Genomic DNA, 22,946 nt, shown 5'->3' with positions numbered 1-22,946 from the left:
TGATGCTTAGGAGATAAGTTATTTAGTCATCGTCACATAGTAACAAATGGATACAGGCATGGAAATTCAAGTAACCTTCAATTCCAAAGCACATTCTCTTAAGTAGTAGGGCAGATCAGAGGGCAATCAAGAGTTTCTAAATCATTAAAAACTATTTGATTTCCTATGCAAAATCTAGAAAGGAATTATACTTCATACTTTATGAGTGAAAAATTAGGCTTAGAGTGGTAACAAGATTTACATGAGGTAAGTCAGATCACCTTTTATTTATGGTATAGAGACCAGTACCCAACTCTGTTTCTTTCCAAACTACCACAGCTGTCTCAGTTTCAGAAATTTTATTTCTAAATTTTCCCTGTAGAACTGGTATTTGCTTTAATATGACCAACGTGCTTAAGAGACAGCATGTCTCTTGACCACGTAGGTCAGATCTATATTTTCATCTGTATTTTAGATACTGTTACCATAGCAACTCATAGAGAAATTCATAGAAAAATCCAGGCAAACCTACATTTCTAAGCTGTTTATACTGTTTACCTGAGATTTTCACAGTTCTCCAGTTCTCCAGTCTCACAGTTCTACAGTCACCTGTACATCTTTAAGCAGCATTGTTATTCTCCAAGAATATGAACCTAGATTCTCACTCAGTCTACCAAAAATGCCTATGGAAGAATTGCAGCTGAGCTACTCAGCATCACTAATAAGTGAGTGGTAAATTTGGAAACCCTTCCCCTAATTCTCAGCCAAACCACTTCTGAACACCAAGGGTCAATCAACATGCTTCATGAAGTGTGCAAGGAAGAGATTGCACACATGCTTCTGACCTGTTAAGGTGCCATGTATTTAAAGCATGAATTGTATAATGAAAATAGCTCCCACTTATTTGAGTCTTTAGCAGTGCCACACATTTTACATGAATTATCTCTCATTTTCATCATACCAGTTCACAACATGAGCATTATCTCCATTTTATATACGAGGCTCAAAGAGGTCATGGAACAGAATAATAATAAACATAAGATGTTTTTGGACCCTTGTCATGTATCCGGCAGTGTGTGTGGTACATACACACAGACACATACACAAACACACAATTTGGTTTAATTCTTTGTGTGTGTCCCAGTACTGGAGTTTGAACCCAGGGCAAGAGTGCTGTCCCTTAGTTTAGCTTTTATACTCAAGGCTGGCTCTCTGCCACTTGAACCATACCTTAACTTCTAGACTTTTGGAAGTTAATTGGAGGCAAGAATCTTATGGACTTTCCTACTGGGGCTGGCTTTAAACCACAACCCTCAAATCATAGCCCCCTGAGTAGCTAGGATTACAGGTATAAGCCACTAGCACATGGCATAGTTTAATAATCATTCAAGACATGCCCTAGTATTCCTCTTTCCTAGAATGGAAACAAAGGCAAAAGGATTGTTTATAGTCACACAACCCTGAATGGCAAATCTACCTAAGTACATCTTAGAAAGGGGGTTGGACTCTCAAGTTGACATATGAGGCCAAGATCATGTGTAATCACCTGGAAAAAAAAAACAAACCAAAAAAAAAAACTACTTTTGTAAAACCTACTGATTCCTCCATCATAGCCTCAGACTCTCATTGAGCCCCAGAACAGGTAGTTGATTTGTAATCTCAGCAATGTTAAAGAAAAAATCATGGCTTTAAATAGTCGACTCATACTCAACCAAGCAAAATATTCAAATGATGAAGTCTGCATATTGAGCAGAGCCTATCTTGTAGAATACATATTCACTGAGCGAATTACTAGGCAGAATCTAGGATTGGCACTGTCACATTTTGCTTCTGTTAAATTTATATAGGTTAAACATGCAATCAAAAGATTACCAAAAAAGAAGATTTGAACCCAGGATTTTCTAACTTGAAAGTTCATCGTATTTCTGCCATAGCTTCATTTGGAAAGACACCACAAATATTTGTAAGTAAAACAAATCAAAATTCTTCCACTCATTCAAACACCAATCAAAGCATGTATATCTACCTACATAAGCATACTAATCTGCCTCTATTCTTACCTTCCTGCCAAGGGAGGAGAGCCTGATGAGATACCTGAAGGCTAAGACATGCTTTGCTGTAGCAATGGCTCCATTTGAACATATTGTATTATAATCAAATTCCAAGAGGACTGATATTCTCAAGGAAACAGTCTTTGTTTACTTTTCCTTCATTGATTAGGATATAAGGCAGGGGTGACAAGTCTCACCACCTAACACTTGTAGGCATATGCCCAACAGATGGCCTGTTAAGGAAAGTACTGAGAGATCTGTTCTAAAATTAGTGTCTACTTGTTTTGTGTGTGAACTACTGTATTATAGAAGCAGCTGACAGAGACAGATACCATGCCCTGCAAAGGGAATGAACATCTGTATGTTCCACACTGCTGTTTCCCAATGAGCCTGTCTTAGAGGAATTCTACTATCTTTTGGCATAAGAGCACAAGTGAAAAGCCATCAAGCTAATCAAGAAAATCTGCCCTCTATAAGGCATCATCGCAGGACAAGTCAAATATGGTCTTTCTTGGTTGCAGTGGAGAAACAGTGATTCATTTAATGAAGGGTTTAAATGTGTGTGTGTGTGTGTGTGTGTGTGTGTGTGTGTGTGTGTGTGTGTGTGTGTGTGTGTGTGTGTGACTTGCCTTTCTACCTATGCTTTCACTGACATTTGTAGCTTCATTAGTGAAACTTCACTTTGCTTCAGGAAATACAAAGCTATATAGATGGTGATACTGATATCATATAACATTTCGGAAAAATTCATTTTCAAAAGGCATTCCCATTTTTTGAGAGACTATTTCAAAGGCACCAAAATGAAATGTATGAAAAAACCCCAAACTCATATAATTCTATGGAGTTAAACTCAAATACAAGAGGAGACAGATTTGATGTTTTGGTATTTCTTTCTTCATTAAAAAGGCTCCATTGATATTTCTCTCATCATTTGAAAACTGGAACTTCTACAAACAGCTCTAGTGATTTCAGCCTCTTTCCTTTTTCTCCTCTTGTCACCCTGGCTTCCTAGAGCAGGGCCTCAAGGTTTTCACTCACCCAACTCACAAGATAACCTTGCGAAGTAGGAATTCTCTCCATTTTCTAGGCATTAGGGGAAAGCTCAGGTCACCAAGGCAACACAGCAGAGAAGACCTCAAGTCCTAGCTTGACTCATTTCTAAGGTCATGCTCTTTCCACAAGTTTTTGGTGTCTCGTACTCTACTTGGTCTCTAAAATATTTTTGATGGTACACAAACAAATGAACTAAAAGTTAACTAAAATATTACCTGGACGAATGAATTGTGTGGCTGATGGTCACAACATAACCAGCACCTCCAACATCTAGGTAAGGACCAGTCAAAGAAATCAACCCTGGGTTAGCTACTGCATGAAGATACCTAAAGGAGACCAAAGAAAGACATGTTAGGTCTAAAAAACTACCCTGTCAATTTCAAAGAAGAGTGAAGTTGTAATTCTAAAAATATTATGTGCTTATATTAACATTAAAGTTTTTTTTTTTTTATTTGGTTGTTTTTGTGTCAGTCCTGGGGACAGCCCGGGCACTGTTCCTAAACTTCTATGCTCAAGGCTAATTAATACTCTATCACGTGAGCCATGTACCACTTCTGGCTTTTAAGTGGTTACTTGGAGATAAGAGTTCCACAGACTTTCTTACCCAGGCTGACTTTGAACCTTGACCCTTAGATCTCAGCCCTCTGAGTAGCTAGGATTAAGGGCTTGAACTGGCACACAGTAGGGAGTCTTAAAGTTTTTATGTCTGACTATAGTATCAATAGAAAAGGCTAAAAGAATCTGAAATTCTCTTTCTTAAAACAGAAATGAGGTCAGTATAAATCTAAGCCTTTGAATTTCTTTCCTTTTTTTTTTTTTTTTTTTTAAATACATAGTCTCATTACATAGTCCAGGTTGGCCTCAAACTTGATATCTTCCTGCCTCCTCCTCCTGAGTACTGTTTAACACCATGTCTAGCTTATGTCCGTTGTTTTTTTCTTTTTCTTCTTTTTTTGGTAGGTCATGGGTCTTGAAATCAGGGCCTGGGTGCTGCCCCTGAGCTCTTTTTGCTCAAGGCTAGCACACTACCACTTTGAGTCACAGTTCCACTTCTGGTTTTTGAATGGTAAATTGAAGATAAGAGTCTTATGGGAACTTTTCTGCCCAAGCTGGCTTTGAACCTCGATTCTCAGATCTCAGCCTCCTGAGTAGCTAGGATTACAGGCATGAGCCACTGGTGCCTGGCTAAGGTTTTTTTCCTTCTTTAACTTCAAACCATTGTGCAAGGGGGTTGCCATTTATGTGTCCATTTAAGATGATCATTTATGTGTCTCGTGCTTTTGATCATATCTGAACTTTATCTTAAGATCTGTCATAGAAATGTTTTAGACCGGCAGCTAATATAAAAAGGGATTAATGAATGAAATAGAAAGAAGTGCACATGAAACTGTATCTGGGACTATTAATATAGGAGGGAATGGGTACGAAAAGCTGACTCAAAAGTGAATCAGTTACTACCCACAGCATGAGAAATTTGGTTCTTACGCCCATGCCCTTTACCTGCTTGTTGTTTTACTTGGCTACAACTGGCTTTGAAAACTTGAGTACAAATAGATCCCAGAAGTAAGAGAATGTTTCTGAATTTGTATGGGCTTGTTTTCCACAGGTTACACATGAGCTTCAGAAATGCCATGTCATCATCACGTGTGATAAAATAGCCAGGCCACTACACGAACATCTATCTGTCCATCAGGTAGGAATCAGACTGGTAGTAGGAACTGAAACCATCATAAAGCATCTCAGCCTCAAGGTTTCAATGAAGAGATAGCAGACACCATGGTAGAGAAACCCCACAGAGCTCTCAACAATGCTACCTCATGAAAATGATTAAAAACCAATTTTACTTCCATGCAAGTATCTTCTACATGTGATGACCTGATATTGTCTATAGTCATCATATCTTTCCAGAACTGGTGGAGGGGAGGATCTTTGATCACTTCCCCCCCACCGCCCGCCCCCAAACTCACCACTGTCTCCTAGTGGGATCAAATGCTTTGTCCATGAGGGAACCGGGATAAATTCTGAGGACACCATTGGGTGTTGCTATGTAACGGCGGACAATGTAAGTGTTCAGGCTACTCATTTCCATTTGGGTCATCCATTCATCTGTGACGTGGCTGGTAGCCATTACTTCATTTCTGACCGAGAACTGGGAAACAAAGGAAGACATAGCAGGGCTCCTTTAAAACTCACATGAAAAGAGTGTGGGCTATTGGCAGGGATACCCCTCCCCCTACCCCCAGACAGAGAAGCCAAACCCCTGATTATGTTTTTTTCTTTTAAATCTTTCACAGCAGATAGGTATAACTGAAGTGGATGAACACAAAACCTTATAGAAATATCCTCAGTAGATGTACGATTACTCTGTTGTTCACCCTAACCAGGCTTTCTGAGTTGAGGAAGAAAAAATATCCTATAGTGCCACATCAAAGATCTGCACACAGGGCCCTTTCCCTCCCATCTGTACCGGCTGAATGTCATATTTATCTCAACAGACAGCAGCGAGCGCTTTTACTTCCTTCCCCTGGGGAAAAAAAATGGGCTGAGAAAGTTTCACTGCTCCCTCCAATTCCACCTTGGAAAGGCGCAGTATATCTGAATCCTGAAACAGATTCATTGCAAGGCCCTTCAGCCCTTCTTAATCCATCAGAAGGCTCATAGCAAACCAGTCTGCCCTGGCTACCTGTCACTCTGGCTCTCCAGCTGAGAGCCCCAGATGCAGAGCTAGACTTTGGCACTTCAACGATTCGGGGCTACATTTCCTCCTGGGCCCGTGAGAGGGACACGAGCGATGGGACTCACACCAGTACTCACTTTGAGCCCTGGGTTAGCAATGAGGCGGGTGTTGTCACTGAGATAGGCTGTGTAATGCTCCACCATGCGCTTTGTCTCTGGCTGGCTGAGGTGCTCGTACGGGGAGGAAAAGCTGCCAGCAGACAGCATGACGGTTGGATTTTCTGAAAGAGAAGCAAACAAAGCAGGCCTGAGAACACGGAGCCTTCTTCGTCTCAGGCCAAACAAAAGCATGGCTCAGGCTTTGCCAATCTGTCTGCCACGGTGGCTTAATGCCTTCCAGAAGGAACAAAAGAGCTTGACACTGAGAGCAAAAGAAAAGGGAAAAAGGCCACATACACTCCCTTCAGGGAGCTTATGGTCCTAAGGGTAAAGCAGCACAGGTATCTGCCCCAATAGATACAAAGGCTGGAAATGGACATTTAGATGTATCTTAGATCAATGTTTATTTATTAGGAATGAGAAGCCAGGTTATGAGATGTTGGATAAGCTATAACACACATAACATTTTTCTCATCTGCCAAATGAGAAAGTAATAGCCCATAGAAAATAATGAAGAGCTATGCTGAGAATGAATGAGGTAATAGTTGTAGAGAAGATGAGTCCATAATGCAAAATCACAGAGAAAAGCAATGTTTCACACACATGTAGAATAGTCCTTATCAGTGAGTGACAGCTATAACCATTCATCAGCCTCTACTTAAGAAGAAGGAAAGATGGAATGCTGGAGTCAAGGCAAAAATTCATTTACGAAAGTTTTGTTCTCACAGATGGTGGGAGCCTAAGTTGACATAAAGAAAAGCTTGAAGAAATATAGTTAGTAAATGTACAACTTAATTATTGCTCCTAACAGGAAAATTACTGTTGCATATTTAACACAAAAATCCTTGCAATGAATAAGAATACAAAACAAAACCAGGATATCTTTAATCTTTGGAATTTTCTACTGTTCAGTTTTTTAAAAAAATGAGTTAGAAAGCACTATCACCTGCCCTATCTCATTTAAAGTTTGGGTTATTTTGTAGCTGCTTTGTTAGTTCTTACATATTATGCTCATCTCCTTGTAGCCTGGTCAGTTTGTGTGCGTGCGTGCATGTATGTGTGCGTGCAGCACAGGGTTGGAGCTCTGAACTTGCTAGGTAGGTAGCTCTACCACTTTGGCCAAGCCCTCAAACCCTTTGTTATTTCTCAGACAGGAGCTCATATTTGTGCTTGGGATTTGTCTCATGCTATGATCCTCCTACTTATGCCTCACACAATGCTAGGATTATAGATGTGTAGCATCATTACTAGTTGTTAGTTGAGATAGAGTCACACAAACTTTTTGCAGTGTCTGGCCTCCAACTACAGTTCCTGTGATTGCTGCTTTTGTGTGAGTGTGTTTATAGGGGGCAGTCCTGGGGCTTTAAGTCTGAACCTGGGTGCAGTCCCTTTGCTTTGTTGATCAAGGCTAGCACTCTACCACTGGAGCTGCAGCTCCCCTTGCAGCTTTTTGGTAGTTGGAGGTAAGAGTCTCATGGACTTTTCTATACTGGCTGGCTTCAAACCATGATCCTCAGATCTCAGTCTCCTGAGTAGCTAGGATTATAGGCATGAATGGTTTGACATTATATCAAAACCATTTGTAGGAATAGCTTGAAGGCTAGAGTATGGAGGACCCATACATCTTCAGAGGGGATTGCTGTTTGATCCCGTCACGTGCTACTATACAAGGTAAGGCAGGGGTGGTGGGGGAAACAGTTTCCAATAAGGAGCCAGGATGCTGTGCAAGCACCACACTGCAACTTCGAAATTCAAATAGTTTGTGACTTCACCCACTTCAGAACTGAATGCTCGGAGTTTCCTCTCCCTCGCATGTATGGAATCCCAGTCAAGGCTGAGCGGTTCAGTCTGCTGCATCCTCAGCTGTCTTCCTCAGCCTCTGCTGGGGCACAGGAGTGGGGTGTGGGTGCCACAGAGGGTGGCTTCCTCCATCAGCGACTTTACCTCCAGGAACCCTGGCCCTAAGAAACGCTACAACACAGTCCATTTCACAGCTGTTCCTTTTAGATTGGTCAATTATGTGCACTGTATAAACAGCAGTCCGTCAGTGAGGACTCTCTTCTCTGTATTCAAAGTTCTTTTAGATTTTGGCCAATGCATGCCTCATGGCTACGTTATTTTTTTCAGGTTTCTCCAGAGGACCTTAATCTAGGACTAGGTGCCTATCTGACATATTTTCTGGTCCTCAGCAGGATCTGAATTATCTAGTCTGTCATGCTCAGAAAATGTTGCTTCCCAAATGGCTATTTCTCATTTGATTCTCATTATGTCCCCATAGGGGATCTTGGAAATTATGATTATATTAATCACAAACAACCCAAGAAAAGAAAAGCAGAGACCAGGATGCCTTGCTGCATGCTGCTGATTCATTGCATAGGTGCTCATGTGTCTTTTCTTATGGAAGCATGTACCAGAAAGTCAAACAGCTTTGGATTCAGTCAGAGAGCCGAGGAGTGAGGAAAATAAAGGCAAATGTTAAGAATAACAGTGATCTCAGAAGGTATATGCCTGGCTCAGTCATGTGGGTTACAGAAGGACCAGAATGAAGAGAAGTGGAGATGCCTTGGGAAGAGGCATTTTTGTAATTTGTTCTACTGATAGAGACTGGTGCTTCAGGGGGCACTTCCGGCTGGTGTAGTAGGATGGATAGAGAACATGGCAGAGAAAGAATCAAGATACAAGACCCAAAGCTTCATTACTAAGAGATAGACATATGAAGTCATACACAAACACACTTATGTACATACATACATACATATTAAACTACCTCAGATGATGCACTCTTAAAAAATTGTTTTTTGGTGTACCAAGAAAGACCATGTTATTCTGCAATATTGTTCTCTCTCTTCTTCCCCCAGGTAGGGATTGGGATTGAATGAAGGTCTTGTACATACTAGGCAAGGCTCTACCACTGAGTTACTACCACTGTCAAAGAGCTGACAAAGATTTAACATGTTGCCTCAAAATCCACAACACCAATGAAGCAAACAACAACAACAACCACCACCACCACCACCAAAAAACCACTTATTTGCAATAGCAAACTAACATCTTAATTGACAAGCCCCATTTCAAGTGCTCAGGAGTTAAGCTCAACCAGGGACTAATAGACTGAATAGAATAGCTATGAAGGTTTATCTAAAGGAAATTGAAAGAAAAATCTGGTCTTGAGCCTCTTTTTCATAAAGGAAACTTGTATCAAACTTGCACCTAAATTTTGAGGACATGATCTCATTTTCTCTAGTCGCAGTATTTCACTTACTGACAGAGAACTTAAATGACTATTGCACACATTAGCATATCAGTAAAGAATGTCTTATGAATGATAAATGACTTCTTTTGCATAAAAGTAAACAACCCCAAAATCCCTAGTCAAAACATACAAAAATGCTTAATCTTAATTTTGTCCAATATTACAGGTTTTCTATAAATTGTTGATGTTCTGAAATGTGTCAAGGAACAGCTCATTTAGTCTGGCTTGGTCTTCTATCTCATATTGAGGAAGCATTTTCTAGAATGGAATTTAAAGGAGGAACTCAAACCGCAGAACTTTCATGTAAAATCTAGAAGAGTAGAGAAATCTTTCTCTGTGGCTCTTCCAACCTGTGTACCCTCTACTGACTTTACTATATGTGGTGACGCTTAGCTATAAACTTTTCTGAACTAAATATTTTCAACATGGAAAAAGGTAATACCTGTTTTACTGAGCCTTGAGTATACAGTAATATACTGATAAGAACCACAAGGGGGTGTGTATGTGTCTGCCCGTCTCTCTTCGAGAGCACTCACAGTTTGTTTGCTTGCTTACTTACTTAATAAAGCTCCTCCAAGTTTTCTTACAAAACAAAACAAAACAAAAGAACCACAAAGGCCTCTTGTGTATCTGGTATATGATAGACCAGAGGTATATGAGTCAAATCTCAGCTTAGTCCACAGACATACAAAAAATGCACAACATCAGAAATCATTAGACAAACACAAACCAAACCACGAGTTTAGTCATCCTGACCCAAGTTAGAATGGCTATTATAAAAAAGCTAAGAAATAGTAGGCACTGGTGAGGATATGGAGAAATTGCACATTAGTGAAATATAGATGATCACAGTCATTATGGAAAACATTATGGAGGTTTCCTAAGAAATTAAAACTAGTAGTATCAAAGGAACTGGCTATCCCATACTTGGATAAAGGAAATAAGCTCAGTCTGTCAAAAAAGACATCTTTACTCTTAAGTCCATTGCAGCACTATTCACAATAGCCAAAAGATGAAAACAACCTAAGTGTCCATCACCTGGTGAATGAATAAAGAAAATGCGAAATTCAGACACAATGAAAATCTATGCGACCATAAAAGAAAGAAATCCTGTTATTTGTGACAACTTGAATGGAATTGGAGATCATTATGTTAAATGAAGTCAGTTAGATACAGAAAGACAAGAATGGCAGGATCTCACTCACTCACAGTGGAGCCTAAAAGAGTTGTCAGAGGCTGAGGAGAGTGTGGTGGTTGGGGAGGAGGGAGAAGGAATGATGGATATTGGGTTCTAAGTTATAGATAGTTATTTAAACATGACACAAGGTAGGTAACACTACATGGTACCTTAATATGTTTAAGTTTTATGTTTTTGTATATCAATAAAAATCAATTTAAAATCTCCAGAAAAAGTAGAATAAAAGAAATGTAACAGGAATACACAACAAGGATTATTAATGGTAGATATTAATCAGAATATATAAAATATATTTATAATATATAATATATAAATATATATATTTATATATTATATATATATATATCATTTTTTTGTTTTTTTTGGGGGGGTCATGGGGCTTGAACTCTGGGCCTGGATGCTGTCCCTCAGCTCTTCAGCTCAAGGATAACACTCTATCAATTGAGCCAAAGCACCACTTCTGGTTTTCTGAGTGGTTAGTTGTAGATAAGAGTCTCATGGCCTTTCCTGCCCCACCTGGCTTTGAACCGCTATCTTTGTATCTCAGCCTCCTGAGTAGCTAGGATTACAGGTGTGAGCCACCACGCCGACTATAAATCACTTTGAGCTTGAATGGTCTAAATAAATGCACCCAGAGATTGTAGCTGAGCCTGGGGAAGTATGCCAGTACTTGAAGTACTCAGGAGGCTGAAGGAGGATTTTGAGTTCAAGGCCAGCTTGGGCTAAATAGTAAAACTGTGTCTCAAAAAACAAGGGTGAGGGAGAAAAATGGAAGAAAACATAAAGATTGTCAGGGTAGATTTTTTTAAAAAGCCCATTAAGACCAAACTATAGGTTCTGAAAAAGCCACTTCAAATGCATATAGATTAAAAATAACTGTATGAAGATAAACCATGCCAATGCTAATCAAAAGAAGTTAGAGGTTGCTGTATTAATTTCAGGCAGAGCTGACTTCAGAGCAAGGAATGCACAAAGGGACAAAAAGGGGGTTCCATCATGATAAATACCACTTTTCTGTATTATTTTGGGAAGATTAATGTCAGGCAGGTGCTTGAACTCAGGGCTTGAGTACTGTCCCTGAGCTCTCTTTGCTCAAGGCTTGTGCTCTACCACTTTGAGCCACAGCTCCACTTCTTGTTAGTGGTTAGAGATAAGAGTCTCACAGCTGCATGGGCTGGCTTCCAAACTTGATCCTCATATCACAACCTCCTGAATAGCTAGGATCACAGGTGGGAGGCACTGGTGCCTGGTGGGAAGAATATTTATCTCTGGTAATCTATATGTCTTCTATCACAGTTCAACTCTGATCCTGAGTGCAAAACACTTGATACATTGCACATGGATTCCTTTTGCTTCTTTGCAATGCTTTAGTTATCCTAACCTCTTTTGCATTTGGGCCTGTGGTAGATACTGTAAGTGTGTGCCACAGATTGCTTTGCATCTCTCTTACTATTTTCCACCCACCCCATATGCTATAGTTGCATATATATATATATATATATATATATATATATATATATATATATAGTTGTCACTTGAGCCAACTTTCACTCTCTTTTCACATTGTTTTTGTTATAGGGTCTCACTTTATGATCAACCTAATCCTCCTATTTCTGCCTCTTCACATCATTCAAGACCACAGATACACAGCCAGCCTGGGCTTGTCTCAAACTGATCTCCTTATCTCTGCCTCCTGACCAGCCAGAAATGCAGGCTTGAACCACTGTGTCCAGATCCTGCCTGCCTCTACAAACTGTCTTTGGATCCCTCTTTCCTCAGCCCTCGCAGAAAGCTGAGAATGACTGAGAGGCAAGGAAGGGAAAGTCCACTCCTGGGATCCACACGAACTCTGTTGTAGTGGGCATTCAGAGCCCCAACAGGAGCAGGAGTTTTGAAACTTCACCTGAAATCAAAGCTTGCCCTTTTCCCCTATCTGTCCACACTGGTTTACTCTGAGAGCTCCAACAACCGCTTCACATGCTCATTCCCGCCTGCTGCTGTGCGTCAGTAGGCGGTGAGTGGAGGGGACACAATTCCAACGCAGAAGGCTGCGATGCGCACTGCTTTACCTAGGGTTGCCAGTTGCTTGAAGTGGAGGCAGGCACTAGGCTGGCCAAGGAGATCCAGACGGTGGTACAGCAACTTGCTGCTGGGTACAGTGTTGAGGTTCTTCAGCTGTCTGACAGGTATTTCTGGCTGTATTACTACAATACACAGGATAAAGGAAGTGTCTTGTACCTGGAAAAAAAAATCAGTAAAGAATTTCTGACACACAAAATGAAGGTTCCACAGAGACAGGGCCATTACATAGATGGTTTTCTGCTGTTTCTGTGTCTCGTAGCCTCATATGAAAGGTGCTAATTATATACTTGATGAATGAAAGATATCAAGATAATGAATGAAAGATATCAAAATAAGGGGTAGAAGGTATCATCTGGCTTCTTTTCTTGTTGAGGGAACATTAGTCTGTATAACAGAATGAATGAAATGATAGGAAAGGAACACTTCAAAAAATGTGAGCCTAGTCCTTTAAGTTCTTGGAATAAGCTAGAGTATAATAATGTAACATTTATTTCTATTTGGGTTTTGATTATAATTAAAAATGCATAATTGAAAGGCACCAGCAAATCCTAACTATTCAGGAGGCAGAGATCTGAGGATTGTGTTTTGAAGCCAGTCCAGGCAGAAAAGTCTGTGTGACTCTTACTTCCAATTAACCACCACCACAAAAATAAACAACATTTTTAAAAAGCTGGAAGTGGAGCTGCATCTCCAGTGGTAGAGTGCCAGGCTTGAGAGGATTAAAAAAAACAACAACCCCTCCCTCCCCTCCAAAAAACAGCTAATGGACAGCTCCCAGACCCTGAGTTCAAGCCCCAGTATTAGAACAACAACAACACAAAAGGCATAACTGGTTTTGCAGTAAGTGTTCTGAGAGTATTTTTCAAGGAACCTGTTAATCTTCACTTAAGAGAAAAGATCAAAGATCAGCCAATGAAGAATCTACTTTATTCATCCTGTTTGTAACAAACACTTTGTACTTTCCTGGTCAGAGCTGACCAAGTCATTACAAAAACTCAGGGGAAGCACAAATTCTCCTGGCACTCTGATTCAGGCTGTGTTTTCAGTCCAGAGTAGGAAGCCATACTCTAGCTTAAGTTTTAAGCACCTGTGTATGAACAGCAATACTTTCCAATCCACTTATAGAAATGGGTGCCTAAACAAAATTTAGTGAGAAAAATGTTCACTGAAGAATCAAAAAAGTCCCGGGCACTGGTGGCTCATGTCTGTAATCCTAACTCAGGAGGCTGAGATCAGAGGATCATGATTCAAAGCCAGCTTGGGCAGGAATGTCTGTGAGACTCTTATCTCTAATAAACCACCAGAAAACCAGAAATGGCACTGTGGCTCAAGTGGTAGAGTGCTAGCCTTGAGCTGAAGATAGCACCCAGCCCCAGAGTTCATGACTGACAAAAAAAAAAAAAAAAAATCAAGAAAGTCAGTCACTGACTGCTATGTTATCATCATAGAAGATGTAAATATAACAATGAAAACAGCCTGTAATAGTTTTCTCTGATTGTGTCTGTCATTAAACAGGATATCAATTATATTAGGAAAGAGATGTGTAAAAGCTTTATGGTAAATGAAGAGGGTGAGGACAAGCCAAGTCAGAACTAGTGGTCAAGTGCCTTATAAAACATCTCAAGTGATTTACTTAGTGATCAGGAGATTTTTTTTTTTTTTTTGGTCAGTCGTGGGGCTTGAACTCTGGGCTTGGGCACTGTCCCTTTGCTCTTCAGCTCAAGGCAAGCACTCTACCACTTGAGCCACAGCTCCACTTCTGATTTTCTAGTGGTTTTGAACCATGACCCTCAGATCTCAGTCTCCTGAGTAGCTAGGTTATAGGCGTGAGCCACCGGCAACGGGCTAAGGAGATTTTTAATGAATCAGGTTAGAGTTAAGTGTTAGGACTTGTGAAAATGGCTGGAGAATCTTTAAACACAGAAGCAATTTACATCTTCCTGGAATTGCTTTTAAGTCCTGCTAGCAAAGATATTCAATTAGATAAGCCAATTTAATCCTCTCCCTTGATTCCCTGAATTAGAAAGTGGCAGGGTGTTCTGAGGTGGCATTTACCACGCCCCATCTTCTCAACATCTCATAGTCATCATGTAAGGTGTTTTCCTAGGTTGCAGGGAAAATGGGATATATTTTTATAACTGGGTCTATTCTAAAAATAGCAATGTAAGGTATTTCTTTAAAAAGTGTTCTTTGCTGAAAACGTTGTTTCTGTGTTGAAAGGAGCTATGAGGTTTTTGGAGGGGCCTCCATGTCTGGGAAGTAGATGTGTTCACTGACTGCACATGAATCCATGGTTTGAAGTGAAGCATGCTTGGGGTAACAGGAAAACATTCTGACGTCTACTAGCCAGTACTTTCCTTTCTCACCACAAACAAGCTATTCCAACCTTCAAAAATGGACTTGGTTTGCACAATGAGAGAACAATCTCATAATATTGCTAACATAATCTCTTATATTTGAATTAATTCAGTGAAAAGATCCATCAGTATTTTCTATGTCTTTGACAGCCTTACAGTTATTTCTCTCAGAGACCTACATTTGGATTACATTAGAAGAATCCGTTTCTTCCTTAGGACAAGATGAGGTATAGCTTTTTTGTTGTTGTTGTTTGTTTTCTGTTAGTCATGAGGCTGAACTCAGAACCTGGGCACTGTTCTGGGACTATTTTGCTCAAGGGTAGTACTTTACCACTTTGAGCCACAGCGCCACTTCCAGTTTTCCGGTGGTTAATCAGAGATAGAGAGTCTCAAAGACTTGTCTGCTTGGGCTGGCTTCGAACAGCAAGCCTTAGATCTCAGCCTCATGGATAGCTAAGATTATACCTATGAGCCACCACAGCCTGGCCAAGATGAGTATTTATTCTCCTTCTTAACTAAAGAAAACTTAAAGAACTTGTCCTCATTACTGGGTATCTAGCCAGGCTTCTTTTATCTTAATCTCATGACCTATTTAATTTTTTATTTAATAGTGATCTACTCAACAACTTTGGTTCTCTGAAAAGGCTTATACTTCTGCCCAAAATGATTATATCCAACTTACTTAAGGAGAGAGGGCAGAATTTACCACTAAGGAAAAGAAGATATTTCATTCTAAAGAGTTAACATTGGGTTTATTTACTGTACAAAGCAGTGTGTCTTAGATTGTTTTTCTACAGTTCTTTGAGATCCAGTGTCTGAATGATGCTGGTAAGAAAAAGCTGAAATACATGCCATGGCATGGCTAGCATGTCAATCTCTGTGTTGAATATAAATAACACACGTGCTAACCCATTTCTATTTCTTGAAAAATGTCAGGGAGTAATTTACTGCTAATAATGAGGCTTGAATCTTGAATTTAGGGCCTGGGCACTGACCCTTAAGTTTTTTGTTTTTTTTTTTTTTTACTTGAGGTTAGTAGTGATCTGCTACTTAAGCCACAGCTCCACTTCCAGCTTTTCGGTGGTCAATTCTCCAATTAATTAAGAGTCTCACAGACTTTTCCATTCAGGACGGCTTCAAACTGTGAGCCTCAGATCTCAGCCTCCAGAGTAGCTAGGATTACAGGCATGAGCTACCAGTGCCTAGCTTGTCTTCATGTCTTCAAATTTCTTTTTAAAGAACCAATTTCTACAGTCTGAGTTAAAATGTTAAAAAAAAACACCCCAAACCCAAAACCCCAAACCCAAACAACCCAACTGAATATAATATAAAGAAAACTCTTCAATGAAATTTGGTCTACCTATATGATACAATGTTATATAGCCATTAAAGTAACATGTACATGCATGGACCATTCTGTCTGTTCACCTATCTATCTAGTCACCATCTACCCACCCACCCACCCACCTACCTACCTATTTAACCTACCTACCTACCTACCTACCTACCTACCTATGACAGTGTATACATAAAAAATGTCCTGGAAATTGGTTGAAGTGACCATTTATAGAAAACCTGAAGTCAAGGTAAGAAAGAAAGGAATGGCCTTTTTCCTCCCGTATTTATATTCTTTTACATGGCTTGGCATATTTGTCATGAACAATTGCTGGTCTTATAAATATCAAAAGAAAAAAAGTTATACAACATCTATGGAAATGCCTGATTTCCCAATCACTTTAAAAACAGATCAAATTATCTGACCCAGGTCCCCCAGAGCTCCCACAAGAAAACCAGCACTGTATCTGTCATCAGTGAAACCAAAGTGACTTCCTTCCACTCACCATCTTCCAGGCGTAGCTGACATTATAGGCTTCCTTTCCAGTCTCCCTCAGCTTGTTTATGTGCCAAGACAGAGAGGAGTTCACAGGGACTGCGATAATCTGGCTGCCCAGAGGGAGGCTGTGTGGGCAAACACAATTAAATACTTCAGGCAAAAGACAAAATTAAGCACTTAATTAAAGGCAAGGAAGAAGCTGTGAGTCAATGACCACCTCCTGAATTTTCAATAGCAATGAAAGCTCATCACTTTTGAAAGACATCATGTGAGATTTTCAATTTTGTAAAAGCATTATGTCAGCTTGGCATTAGAATCATTCCTGACTCTCTCCCTGCCTCCCCCAATTCTAATTTTTTCCAGAGACCAACTTGTCTCAAACCACCCGGTCATTAATTTTCAACCAATGAGCACAAAGACCCATTTCTCCATAGGTTACCATCTGCCAAAATAATGTATCACAGTTGGAAAGTATCCAATCTGCTTTTACTTTAAGAGAAAATGTTGTATAAGACTCTGCTGTCAATTTGGAATGGACATCACATTGCCAAGCTATTTTTTTGGAGGTGGGGAGGGAGAGGAAGGCAAATGCAATAGAACCAGGCCTCAACTTAACCTTTTAGTTTGCTAATATTTTTCCATTTGGGTAAAATCAGAACACTTGAGATAACATCTACCTTATTTTATAATTAAAGTTAATGTGAACATAGAATTTGATTTACAAAACAGTACTCCCAAATCACAATTCTGAGACCTTATCTGTTATATAAAGTTAACAAGATCTTGATTACTGTTCTTACAGTAAAACTGCTCAGAATATTTGTGGTCTTTTTTTTTTTTTTTGGTCCCAGTAGTGGGATTTGAACTCAAGGCCTGGGTGCTGTCCCTTAATTTTTCCACTTAAAGCTGGAGCTCTACCATTTGAGCCACATATCTACTTTTGCCTTTTTGGTGGTTAATTTGATAAGAGTTCACAGACTTTTCTGCTCAGTCTGGCTTCAAACCACAATCCTCAGATCTCAGTCTCTTGAGTAGCTAAGATTACAGGAGTAAACTACTGGCACATGGCTTTAAGCTACTTTTGATAGCAATAAATATAATTTATACATTTGTCTTATGCTGTGTAGCAACACTTAGCTATGATAGGTCCCATTCTCAGAAGAAAAAAAAATACTATGTCCCTTATCTTTTCCTTACCTTAGGATATTTTGTCGAACCAATTCAAATTTGGGGATATTTTCATAATGTATGATGTCAGTATGAAGCGGGGGTTCTGATAGCAAGTATGGTCTTGTAAGGGATGGATGCATAAGTGTATACCCTGAAATTAGAAAGTAAAATGCATACTGTAAGAAGCAGGTGGCAGGGAATACTAGTGCTAACCAAAATGCCTACCACTGGTTTGAAATGTGGGATTGTCTGGGATAGCTGCCCTGTCCTCATTTTCTCAGTATGTACCTCACTAGTCCAATAAAAGCTGAGCCTGTTTTATGTGTACTTGCAGAAAACCAGTGAAGTATAGAAAGAGGTCTTAAATCATTCCATATCCGTGTCATGAAGGTTATTGTAGTGGTATTTGTTATTTGTTTTTTATGTTATTAAATGTTCTACTACACAAATCCTTTTTTTTTGGGGGGGGGGCTGGTCATGGGGCCTGAACTCTGGGCCTGGGCGCTGTCCCTCAACTCTTCAGCTCAAGGCTAGTGCTCTACCACTTGAGCCACAGTGCCACTTCTGGCTTTTTTCTTTTTGCTTATGTGGTGCTGAGGAATTGAACCCAGGGCCTCAGAGGCATGCAAGGCAAGCACTCTACCACTGAGCCACCTTCCAAGCCCCTACTACACAAATCTTAATGAGAGTAAATCTAAAGATTTTTAAAAAATATGACCTAAAGAATTACATTTATGTGTTATTTAATTCTAAGTCTTCCTGACATCATTATGATAACACATTACCACCCCACAGCTCAACAGAGGCAGGCAGTGCATAATTTGTAGATTCACTCAGCTATCTTTGTTTTCCTACCAATGGGATGTCCTAAATCATACTGCTTTTTTTAAAAAAAGTACTTTTTTTATACCACCTTTTCGTTAGGCTGATTAAAAAACAGAAAATTCTTTCCTATGATGAACTTTGAGTAACTTACCTTTGTCATCGATGAGAAAAGTGTAGGAAGCCAAAGAATCTTGGTAATATGTCACGTCTTCAAGAATGTAAGCCAGATTCACGTCCACACCTACAATTCCCAAGAGTAGGTTTCCAAAATAACAGGGCTTACTCACAGTCATGATTAAACCTATGGGTTAAAAACAGAAAGAATCTAAAGGACAGCACTGAAGGCTCTGGAGAGAGACTGGAGATAATCTCTACTGAGTCCTGAAGACCGTCTGCCTTCCTGGTTGTGCTCAGGAGAAAAGTTTTCTGTGTGATCTAGTAAGCAGACAATATAGTAAGAGGGAGAGACAGTCCATTGGCAGTTCTGACTGTAGTTCATTTAAATGAAGAACACTTGCATGTTCTCTGCCACTTTTTATCTACGCCACACCATTCCAGATTAGGACAAAACAGAAGCATTCTATCTTCAAATGGGGAAATCCAGCTGGACTTGAAAAAGCATTGGACAAATACTCTAAAAATATAGGTTCTAGTCCAGCTGAACCTTTTTCGTATTCCATGCATGACACTGCGCATGGTTTCCCTGTGTGTTGATTTACAAGTCTGTTAAAAAAGACGCTAGGTACCTGTGACTCACGCCTATAATCTTAGCTACTCAGGAAGTTAAGATCTGAGGATCATGGTTTGAAGCCAGCCTGGGCAGGAAGGTCTATGAGACCCTCTATCTCCAATTAACCAATAAAAAGCCAGATCAGAGCTGTGGGTCAAGGGGTAGAGCATTAGCCTTGAGAAAAAAAAAGCTCAGGCCCTGAATTTAAGCCTCAGGACTGGCACAAAATAAAATAAAATAAAATAAAGACACAGTGGCAAATGTCTTACTGAGTGCTTGGTTAAAAGAGATAGCAAATACAGGAATTCTTCAAGGGTATAGCTATTGGGTTAGAGTTGTAGCTCAGTGGTTTGAGTGCCAGTCTAGGAAGGCAGAGAATTCAAGTTCAAATTCAAGTACCATTAAAAAAAAGATATTGATATTATAGTTCTTTCAAAAAGTGGGAAAAGAGAGGGGAGAAAAAAAAGAACCTTAGAAAGGTATAGAATCTGACCATACAAAATTTTGAGAAACTAGAGGAGCAATGGAGTTTCCAAAGGAATGTATTTTCAGTTACTTAGGCCAGGAGTCCACACTTGCTTGTAAAGGACCAGTAAACACTCAGTAAGCATTTCAGGCTTTGTTGGCCATCCAGCCTTAGGTGCACACCACCTACACCACCTACACCACCTACAGCACGCACACACACACACACACACACACACACACACACACTGAGCACTTACCTACAGCACACACACACACACACACACACACACACACACACACCCTGAGCACTTACCTACAGCACACACACACACACACACACACACACACACACACACACACACACACACACACACACACACACACACACACACACACACACACACACACACACACACACACACACACACACACACCCTGAGCACTTGAAAAATGTGCAGGAAGACATGGTGTCCAGCAGGGGAAAACACAACTCTGAGCCTCTGCTCCTGGGCGCTTTTCTGGGTGCCCCTAGAGAGCTGAGAAAGTTGTACAACCTTAATGATCCGGGCCTTTTGTGTGTTTGATGTTGAGCTGAGACAAAGCCAATTCTGCAGTCCCTAACAATGTTACTATCCTATGGCTTTTAAGCAAAACTCTAAACACCAAGATGGAGCTCTCCCCTCCATCTTGCTCTGGTACTTTTCTGTACTTGGTGACAGGTACCAACTTTAGTTACATGTTAGAAAATCCTTCTTCTCCAACACCCAGGAAAGGGAGCTGAACACTCTAAAGACATCGACAAAGCATGGGCTTCCACAGAATCATACATGATGTCCACTCCAGGTGTTACTCAGTTGCTGTGGTCACAAGGACCAAGCAAATACACCATCTAACAGGAGGCAGTGGACATGACAATGAAAACAGTTAGGAAAAGTCATGCAAGAGTTATATTTCTTCTCATTCAAAAGCAGTTCACTTTTACAATACTTTCTTGCTATTTGTTTTAAAACAGTTGAAAACAATAGATATTTAAGAAAGTCTTAAGTACGTATTTTGCAGAATTTTGCTCAATATGAGTTCTAAAGAGGCAGAGATATCTCTGTAAAGGCCAGCATGGAGACAGAGGTCCTAAAACACATACCACAATTCCCTGGACTTTAGTCTGAGATTAAAGCTATTTGTACAGTTCAGCAATGCAGAACAGAGAGACTCCATGACTGAGATACATGATCACTGCACATTTCTTTTTCTATTGGATATGTAACAATGCCTTAAAAAAGAGCCCAATCTCACTTTTCAATGATCAATTTGTACAGAACACTCTTGATCCCAAGGTGACAAAATATGGTAATTCTAGCCACATAGACAAAACCTTCAAACCATCTCTCTACCTTAACTGAAAGTACACTGAGTTGGTTTTGTAAAAGAAATGTTTTTATTTATTTACTTATTTTTGGGTCCGGTCATGGGGCCTGAACTCTGGGCCTGGGCGCTGTCCCTCAGCTCTTCAGCTCAAGGCTAGCACTCTACCACTTGAGCCACAGCGCCACTTACGGCTTTTTTCTTTTTGCTTATGTGGTGCTGAGGAATTGAACCCAGGGCCTTGAGCATGCAAGGCAAGCGCTCTACCACTGAGCCACCTTCCCAGCCCCTGTAAAAGAAATGTTATGTTCAGTTACTGTTAATGTGGGGTGGTTTCAAAATAGAGCCATGTGAATATAAGTTTCCTTATCCTGAAGTTCTGTATCACTCAATAATAAGTCTAGGGATGGAAAACTCAAGATAAAAATATATATTCAAGGGGTATTCAAGATCTGCAAACCAATGACTGGAGCCCACTGTACAAGATTCACAAAATAGGCCCTGAAGATTACAATTTGGATAGAATCAGTCATCACCTGTTGACTAACGCTTCATACAGATGTAGTTTAAAGCACTCAGGGTGGTTCTCTGGGTTGTAGAGGTAAAATCGAGAAGAGTTCCATCCTTCCAAATACTACTGGAAACAGAACTAGCCTGCTCAGTCCTCTTGAGTTTCTACAGGACTAGCTTTTTATTATCTGTCTGTTCCTTTACCACAGTGTTAGCAGGATTTCATGATCTTTCTCTTATCATACAAAATCTTGGTGAAGGGGGTGTGTGCCTTCCCCATCACTGACTGGTACAATGTTTGACTGGAAACTGGTAGTATTGGCAAATGCATAAAAAGTCACATGCATTGAAGATGTGATATTGTTAGTATAAAGGAAATACAGAAAGGGTAAGTTTCTATACTATACATATCTGTGGACCCTGTCAGAAAGGTAAGGAGTAATAGAAATGGAAGAGTAATAGCAGTTATTATGTTTCTTGTTCTTTTTTTGGGTAGTACTAAAGTTTGAACTTAGGCTTTGTGCTTGCTAGGCAGGTGCTCAACTGATTGCCTTAGTCTCTAATCCTATTTCTTCTTTTAAAAAGAAAGTTTACCTCTTCCTAAAAAACATGTTCTCCATAGGCTTGTTAATTTTTTCTTTTTCTTTGGAACTCAGGGCTTCATGCCTGTTAGGCAATTGCTCTTTGTCAAGCCCTCCTCTTAGGCTTGGTAATTATTGTGAGTGAAATTTCTTTGAATATCCTTACTTTTGAGAGTTCCTAGGTAACGGACCATAAAAATAAGATTTCAGATACTGATGACATACATCTGACTAGTAATCAGCTGCCTCTTTGACCTTCAGTGTTAAGTATGTAAGGAAAAGAATATATAAGGATATAAAAATTTTTTTTAAATATATTTTTACTAAGAATGTAATGTGGGCCAGGCAAATTTCTAGATAGTCACATATGTTTTTACATTTAATTTTCATAATTGCTTTAAGGGATATACATACATATTTTTTTTTTCTCTCTTTCTTTCTCTCCCTCTCTATCGCTGGTCCTTCCTAGGGCTTCAACTCAGGGTTTGGGCACTGTCCCTAAGCTATTTTACTCAAGGCTGGTGCTCTTCTACAACTTGAGCCATAGCTCCAATTCCAGCTTTTTTTTTTTTAGGGAGGTTGTAAGGGTATGGGTTAATTAGAGATAAGAGTCTCATAGACTCTCCTGCCTGGGATGGCTGGCCTCAAATAGCAATCC

General features: G+C 39.9%; 1 protein-coding gene across 1 annotated transcript in view; it reads right to left on the bottom strand.

Moving 5' to 3' along the window:
• Nucleotides 1–22,946, bottom strand: part of LOC138808649 (VWFA and cache domain-containing protein 1-like) — a 228,165-nt gene that overhangs the window by 26,521 nt on the left and 178,698 nt on the right. Inside the window, exons 10-16 of the mRNA XM_069994908.1 lie at nucleotides 18,789–18,938; nucleotides 17,840–17,963; nucleotides 16,650–16,767; nucleotides 12,439–12,607; nucleotides 5,898–6,040; nucleotides 5,051–5,232; nucleotides 3,299–3,409 (exon numbers count right to left, since the gene is read on the bottom strand). Of these exons, the coding sequence (XP_069851009.1) occupies nucleotides 3,299–3,409; nucleotides 5,051–5,232; nucleotides 5,898–6,040; nucleotides 12,439–12,607; nucleotides 16,650–16,767; nucleotides 17,840–17,963; nucleotides 18,789–18,938 (997 nt within the window). The remainder of the gene's footprint in view (nucleotides 1–3,298; nucleotides 3,410–5,050; nucleotides 5,233–5,897; nucleotides 6,041–12,438; nucleotides 12,608–16,649; nucleotides 16,768–17,839; nucleotides 17,964–18,788; nucleotides 18,939–22,946) is intronic.

This window comes from Dipodomys merriami, unplaced genomic scaffold (assembly GCF_024711535.1).
Source record: "Dipodomys merriami isolate MVZ:Mamm:240054 unplaced genomic scaffold, mDipMer1.0.p SCAF_464, whole genome shotgun sequence".
Taxonomy (NCBI): domain Eukaryota; kingdom Metazoa; phylum Chordata; class Mammalia; order Rodentia; family Heteromyidae; genus Dipodomys; species Dipodomys merriami.
Note: the sequence above shows the minus strand (reverse complement) of the source record. Positions and strands in the feature narration are given on the sequence as shown.